At 44.2% G+C, this 7,395-nt stretch overlaps 1 protein-coding gene across 2 annotated transcripts; it reads right to left on the minus strand.

The window, feature by feature from the left end:
• Positions 1–894: 894 nt before the first annotated feature.
• On the minus strand, positions 895–5,259 carry RPL34 (ribosomal protein L34). Of its 2 annotated transcripts, none has more exons than XM_006778890.2 (5): positions 5,192–5,259; positions 4,142–4,220; positions 3,960–4,059; positions 3,591–3,694; positions 895–1,024 (listed from the first exon to the last, which is right to left on the minus strand). In XM_006778890.2, exons 2-5 carry the CDS (start codon positions 4,204–4,206, stop codon positions 940–942), a joined length of 354 nt encoding a protein of 117 aa, XP_006778953.1. In that variant the 5' UTR covers positions 4,207–4,220; positions 5,192–5,259; the 3' UTR covers positions 895–939. The 2 variants fall into 2 exon arrangements, with proteins under 2 accessions (XP_006778953.1, XP_015413584.1); XM_015558098.1 differs by lacking the exon at positions 5,192–5,259 and adding an exon at positions 5,080–5,154.
• Between the last annotated feature and the right edge of the window lie 2,136 nt (positions 5,260–7,395).

The raw sequence follows: 7,395 nt of genomic DNA on the forward strand, positions 1-7,395 counted from the left end.
ATGTAATTATGTATTTTCCGATGATCTTTGGCGACCTCTGTGAAAGGGTCGTTCGACCCTCAAAGGGGTCGCAACCCTCAGGTTGAGAACCGCTGGTCTAGAGGAAAAGGGTCAAAATGCACAGAATTCTCTAGCTACAGAATTTCTAGATTTCTTGGCTTGTGCAAGTAGCCTAGGATTGATTGGAAGCTTGGCATAACTTGAAAAAATGGTCTTGGAGGACAATTCAAAGTTTATACTGAAATGGATGTCTGGTAGTCTCAGCACTGTAAGAATGAACTATTAAAATCTAGTCTTGCATTATTGAGTTGTTTGAAACAGTATTACATAGTTGGGAAAATACAGGGAGAGGGAAAAGTAGGTTTACAGTTGTGACCATATGCATTTACTTGTATTACTTTCCACAGGAACAAATCTGAATACTAGGGTCTATTATTTTAATGTTCTGTCTGAATTATAAATCCAACATAAATCTGAATTTGATTTTACTATACCCATGACATTAGAAGTTTTATACTCAGGAGCTCATTTTTGCTGATAGTTTCCAGTTCTCCAAAATAGACCCGTTTGAAAGTAAACTAAGAAATAAGAGGGTTTAATGATATAAGAATGGTTCCATTCCAAATAACTTTAAACACTGTGGTTTCTGCTCTATGAATTCTGATGAAGGAGCTACTATGAAAATGATCCAAGTGGTCTTCAAAGAAGCATTCAGATATAAGGGCTACTCTTCTCAAAAGGCCTTGTTGCCTCGAGTTAGCATAAGAAAATTCTAGCGACCATTAACCTCCCACTGTCATTTAGAAAAAGTAGAAATCTAGGTATCAGAGGGTCCCCAGATAACACACAGAAACAAAACCTGTATATTAACAAATTACAAGATAAATAACAGAATGAGACTTTTGTTTTTTATTACTCAAAAAAGCTTCATTTTTAAATTTATTTGGCTTTCTGACTCTGTGCTTGTGCCTTCAACACTTTCACAACGATTTTCTGCTCCTCAATAAGGAAAGCACGCTTGATCCTACAAAGGAAGATGTTAAATGAATATAGTTAAACCCAAATAACATTGATTTATCAAAGGCAAGAAAAGTACCTGCAAAGATTTAAAGCTATGAGGGAAGATACTCAAGAACGAAAATAAAACCCACAAGTACGAATTAAAAACTGACATTATATGGACAGACCCTTTTGGCCTAAGGTCCTTCCCACAGTAGTACCACCCTCCTCTTTGGAGTCACAGTAAACTGTAAAATCACACCCATAGGAGCTGGCTCTCTGCCACTATGGTAGCTTACATTTAACCAGGACTAATGACATTACTTGATTTGTAAAGCGTCTTAGGATGTTTTAACCACATTATTGAAAATTTCCAGGGAAAACACAGGAGTAATGAGCTAGGAACCAAAATGAAGGGGCAAGGGGTCCTTTATCAAGAGCAAAGATTTTCGACTAGAGCCTGACTGGAGCCAACCCTACCATTTACTAGCTGTGTGATCTTGGGCAAGTTACCTTCTTGTAGGCTCAGGAATAATTTCATACCGATTTCAGGGTTTTTATAAAGCTTAAATTTGGAAGGACTTGCAATTTCTGTACTTAGAACCTCTATTTAGAGATAAAGTAAATTTTAAAAATACATATATTGATTTTAGAGAAAGGAAGGATAAAGAGAGAAACAATGATGATATAGGTCGGTGGCCTCCTGCACGCCCCCTACTGGGAATCAAGCCCACAACCAAGGCATGTACCCTTGACTGGAATCGAACCTGGGACCCTTTAGTCTGAATGCTGATGCTCTATGCACTGAGCCAAACGGGCTAGGGCCAGATAAAGTACATTTTTGTCAATCGCTACTTTTAGTGTATAGAACGTGGCAAATAGCAGGTACTACATCATCTGTTAAATCCAAGCTACCTCACTTACTTCCCACAGAAATTTATCGCACCAGTACTCTCTAGTGGTACCTCTGGTCACCTACTAGCCTGGACTCAAAACCCTGGGATTTCTGGTGTAATCACATTATAGAAATACAGTGATGCCACTCTAACTCAGGACTCGCTCCTTTAGTGTCACAGCTGATGCTAATCTAAAGGCTGCACTAGATTCCCACCCCAATCTCCAGGAGCTACGGCCTGAAAAATTTTATTTTTAATAAACGTCCCCATGTGAGTATGTCTGGAAAAAAAAACTGGTAAAAAAGCCAAACTCCTCTTGCTTGAAATGTATAACCTTTGTCTCCAATGTGCCTTTCCAATTTCATCTATTCATTTCCCACCCTCAGTTCACCAGATAAAAACTATGTTCGCTCCTTGCCTACAAAGCCCTTTCAACCCCTTGTCCAACTTACTCATCAATTAGGTTGCACCTTAAATATTCTCAGATTGCCAGTCCCCTGAAAGTAATTTCTCCTCTAAACTTCAGAGTTAAGTCCTCCTGCATTTCACGTAAGTTATATTTATCATGTTTCTGTATCCCTATACCGTGCCTTACCAACCCCTTACAAACTAACTCCTAGAAGGCAAAACGAACTTGCAAGGTTTGGTGTCAGGATTTGGTTTAGAAATTGGACTATATCGCTTCACAGAACGATCTGAATAAACTGGAGGCAAACTACTCTTCTGAGCCCACTTCCTCACTTGTAAAGACCCATCACCGCTACCATTTAAGTCTATGGAGACAATTTAATGCTAATACAGTCAGTGGGGTTAAGAGTAAGGGTCTCAATAAAACCTGGAATAAATGCTGGTGTTGCCTCCTATCAGCTATGTGAACTTAAGCAATAAGTCTTGGTTTCTTCACAAAAAGGTGGTAACAAACACTTCCCTGATGAACTAGCAACAGTCTTTATCATAAAAATGCTGCGCAAAAGTTACCATCCTAAGCTCCACTGCATCCACTCCTGTCTATGCCACTTTCACACCCGGAAGACCTAGCCCTCTACCTAAAACCCTCCCACACCCAGCCTTCTGGTCTGAATGAGGTGTCATTTCATTAGCCTTCACACAGAGAAACTGTTCCAAGCGTCCACCTCTTGCTGACTATTTCGTTATCCATCCTGCTGCAGTTATTAGTTTCTAGGACACCAAAGGTTTCCCTGCCCTCCCCAAACCCCACTTTAAGGATCAAGCTAAAAACTGTCTTTCCTGATCTGTGGCTTTTCTTGTCTACCACCTCTCACTATTCTCTGCTCCAGCCTCACCAGAAGGATATACATTTATTTTGTTCCTATTTTTAAAAAAATCCTCACCCAAGGATATATTATTGATTTGAGAGAAACACTTTCTACTCTCCATCTATCTTAATGTCGAAATAGTTTCTTAACTTCCTTCCCTACAAAACCAAGGTCATTTTAATTTCTATATCTAGCATAAAGATGGCCCCAAATCCTGAAGAATCCTTTTGAACTAAGTCATTTATTATTTTGTACAGCCCCAATGATCCTTAGCCTAGGAAGGATCCTGAAGTAGGCAGCTTTCGTTCAAATAAGTTATTTTTTCCACCAGTTTCCTAGTGATGATCAGCATGCAGTGTGATTGACAGACGCACACGCGTGTTTAAGAAAGCCCATGTGATGTAAGAGTCGTCTTTACCTGTCGCGGACACATTTAGCACACATGGATCCACCGTAGGCCCTGCTGACGTGTTTTTTCGTCTTAGACAACCTCATTAGAACTTTAGGTCTCACGGCACGCACCTGCATAAAGGAAATGTTGAGGTTACTTCATGATGCTTTTACAGGAACAGAACTCGTGCTCGATTTTTTTTTTTAATAGGTTGTAAGTGCAAACATTAAACTAGGTTACACTGGGAAATGGTGTGCGTGTTTATATAAGTGAATGGCATTTCAGTGTGACCCGCCCCTCCTGGTGGTGTCCTCTCCTCCACCGTTGCCAGAACTTAGGAAATTAACACTCAAAACCTCCACCTGTTAACTCATTCCTAACAAAAGGCTCACTTACTCCGCGCAGTCGGCCTGGGCACACGCCACACGCAGACTTGGGTGCCTTCCCAACTTTCTTGGTATAAAGGTAAACAATCCTATTACCAGGGGTTCGGGACCTAGAAAGGGAGAGAAGAGCGGGCGGCTCAGCATTGAGCCGAAGAAATGACAGCGTGTATGTTAAAGTGTAGGAATACTTACAGCCTGGTTTTGTTGGAGGCTGTGTTGTAGGACAGCCTCCGACGGTATGTCAAACGTTGGACCATGGTGAATACCTAGACTAAGGAGAATAGAATAAAACTGCATCGCAGGAATAATTCACACCGTAAAAAAACAGAACGGCATCACATACTTTATACCTTATCCGCATTTACTCATATACACAGCAGCACCCGTAAGCAAGGTGCCTTATGGAAGGGGCCCGTTTTAAAAAGCTACTCATACTGGCCCGGCACATAGATGCTCAGGTCCAGTGTCCTGCCCGAAAGCAGCCCCGGGGAAGCTGAGTGCCGTTCCCCACCAATTCTGGTTTTATAAGGAAGTCATGTACATGAGCGACTTAATTTCCCAGTGAACATGAAAGCATACGCAAGGCTTAAATCAACCTCATTTTTTTATCCCAAATTCCCGCAGCCACGCTGTCATCTGAGAGCCGCCTGCAGTTCTCGCTCCGCGCTGCTCTCTGACATCACTCTGAACCGGACTGTCAGACCCCAAACCGACACGAAGGGCCAATGCGAGTGTCCCCTCCGATCAGCCGCTGCTCGCGTTGGCATCTCCGAAACCACCGCAGAAAACTCCCTAGAAACACGTTTTTCTCTTCCCTGCTATAGGCCTTGGGAAAGGAAGTATTTTGAAACGACGACAGGCCGGTCGTCCGCCCTCCCAAAGCCCGAGAATGCAGCAGGAGCGGTGTTAAAATGCCGGCGCAGGCCACGAAGATGCTCCGCTGTTCCCAGAGTCTCAACTAGCGGGAATGCACCTCGTCTACCTCCAAACGCCGGCCTTCCAAGGCGGCACGTACCAGGCGGCGAGCTCCAACCACTCCCGGGTCTGGACGAGAGGTCCGGACCCAGGGGTGTCTGGAGCTAAACGCCAGGGACTTGCACCACCAACTAGCCTTCCTCCGGGGCCCTTACCCCCACGACAGCTCAAAACACCGCGCCTGACAGACCCCGGATGCCGCAACTCCCCGGATGGCGGCCGATTGTAAAGGGAGTAACTACAGGGAGAACGAAAAAGCACCCATACCAGAAGTCACCGTCCCCGGAAGAGGAAAAGGAAAGCGCTTGCGAGTTCACAGGTCAAATCGACTGCGCAGGACAGGAAGTTACGTCACCAGGGGCGTGGTGGAGAGCGTGCCGCCCAGTTGTACGGATAATATACAGCTTCCCTACGCAGGCGGAGATGCTAAGCGCCGCCACGTTGTACGGCAGGAGGCGTGCCTCGGCTTTGTGGGCGCGGGGCGCACTGCAGCTGTCCCCAATGCCGCCCCGCAAAGATCTTTTGGGAATTGCTGCGGAAACAAATGCGAACGACAGGAGCTGCGAAGGGCAAAAGTGGCTCAAAATTAGCATTTTTCGTTCCTACGGGCGCTGCCACACATTGAAACTAAAGAGGGCCAGCTCTAGACTTAGACCTGGGTTCGAATTCCAATTCTGACAGTAGGTGACTTTTGATGAGTAACTATCTTTTTATTTTAAATTTAATTTATTTTTAATCCTCAACTGAGGATATGTTTTTCATTTATTCTAGAGAGAGAGAGAGGGAGAGAGAAACATGTGAGAGGGAAACACCACCTGTTGCCTCAACAGGGATCAAGCCAGCAACCTGGCTATCCAACCTGGGACCCTTCCGTGCACAGGATGGGGGCCCAACCACTGAGCTAACAGCTAGGAGTTACTATCTTTAACTTTCTCTTCTCTTTCTTTGCCATTCAAAGCATGAGCTTCACAAATTGTAATTTTAACAGTATCTGCTGATTATTCTCTGTGTTGCTCTGGGCAAGTTCTTAGATCTCTAAAAGATACCAGTACAGTGGGGCCTTGACTTACGAGTTTAATTCGTTCTGTGACGGAGCCCGTAACTCAAATTACTCGTATGTCAAATCAAGTGTGAACGAGTGAGACACATGATGCTGGGCTGATGTGGCGTTCACTGTGACGTTCGCTGCGCCAACCAGCGGTGGGGTATCTGAAGCTGGCTCGTAACCCAAATTTTAGCTCGCAACTCAAAGCAAAAAATTGGCTGAGAGACGGCTCATATCTCGAAAAACTCATTAGTCAGGACACTCGTAAGTCAAGGCCCCACTGTAACTACCTTGCAGAGTTATGTCATGACAGAAGGCATTATGAAGTCAAAGTACCTGGCACATGTCTTGTAGAAAGGAAGTGCTCAATAAACGGTGGCTAGTCTTATGCTTATAAACAGAAAACTGCTTGAGGCTTCATATGGGTGGTAAAGTTTGAACTGGGTCTTGAAGATGAGCGGAAGAAAAATATCCTCTAAAAACGGTATGTCCAAGTTTACAGTAAGTGCCTCTGTGTATTTTTCTGAGAGGAGGTGTTTAGTTTTCATTGTATTGTCCAAATTGGCTCATGGCCTCCAAATAAGTGAAGAACACTGCCCAGGCTCTATGGAAGAAGCATGCCGAAAAGGTCCTTTAAGCTTTTAGATAAGCTCCCTGGACACTGAGAGTTGCATGATGGTATTTACTGGGGAGTGCTTTAAAAAAAAAAATACACCTCTAAGGAAGGGAGGAAGGGAGGATCAGGGGACCCACAATGTGGTTGCAACTGAGGCTTCAGCTTTTCCAACAAGGAGGTCTGGATTTAGGATGGTTCTTCATAGCTGTCCCAGATGGGCACGGAGCAGGCGTTTGTGCTCCCGCATCAGACCTTCCATGGCAACGTCCAGCGAGGAAGGCAGCTGTGAGCCAGCCGCACTGACCCACAGTGGAGATTTGAACAGAGCATCCCGGTAGTCACTCAAGTTTCCTTCCCGGTTTTCCAGTGCCTCCGTGGAGGCGGGAATGCAGGCAAGCGAGTGACGGTAGATACCAGTGTGGCCTGTTAATGTCATCATGCTGCACCTCCCTGTCATCTTTGTCACCACACCAGATGGAAGGCTCTGGTTATGTTGAAGCATGGTAACCTCTATTTTGTAAAAACTGCTAGACATAGAAGGTCCTTTGTTCTGTGAATTAATTCTGCTATTATTGGCAGGAGCACCCAAATTTATAAAAAAAACTCCTGGAAGATATCAAAGGAGAGATCGACAACAATACAATCATAGTAGGGGACTTTAATACACCACTGACAGCACTGGATAAGTCCTATAGACAAACAATCAGCAAAGATACAGCAATCCTAAATGACTCACTAGATCAGATGGGCTTAATAGACATCTTCAGAACGCTTCACACCAAAGCCAGGGAATATACGTTCTTCTCAAGT

This window comes from Myotis davidii, unplaced genomic scaffold (genome assembly GCF_000327345.1).
Source record: "Myotis davidii unplaced genomic scaffold, ASM32734v1 scaffold967, whole genome shotgun sequence".
Classification (NCBI taxonomy): domain Eukaryota; kingdom Metazoa; phylum Chordata; class Mammalia; order Chiroptera; family Vespertilionidae; genus Myotis; species Myotis davidii.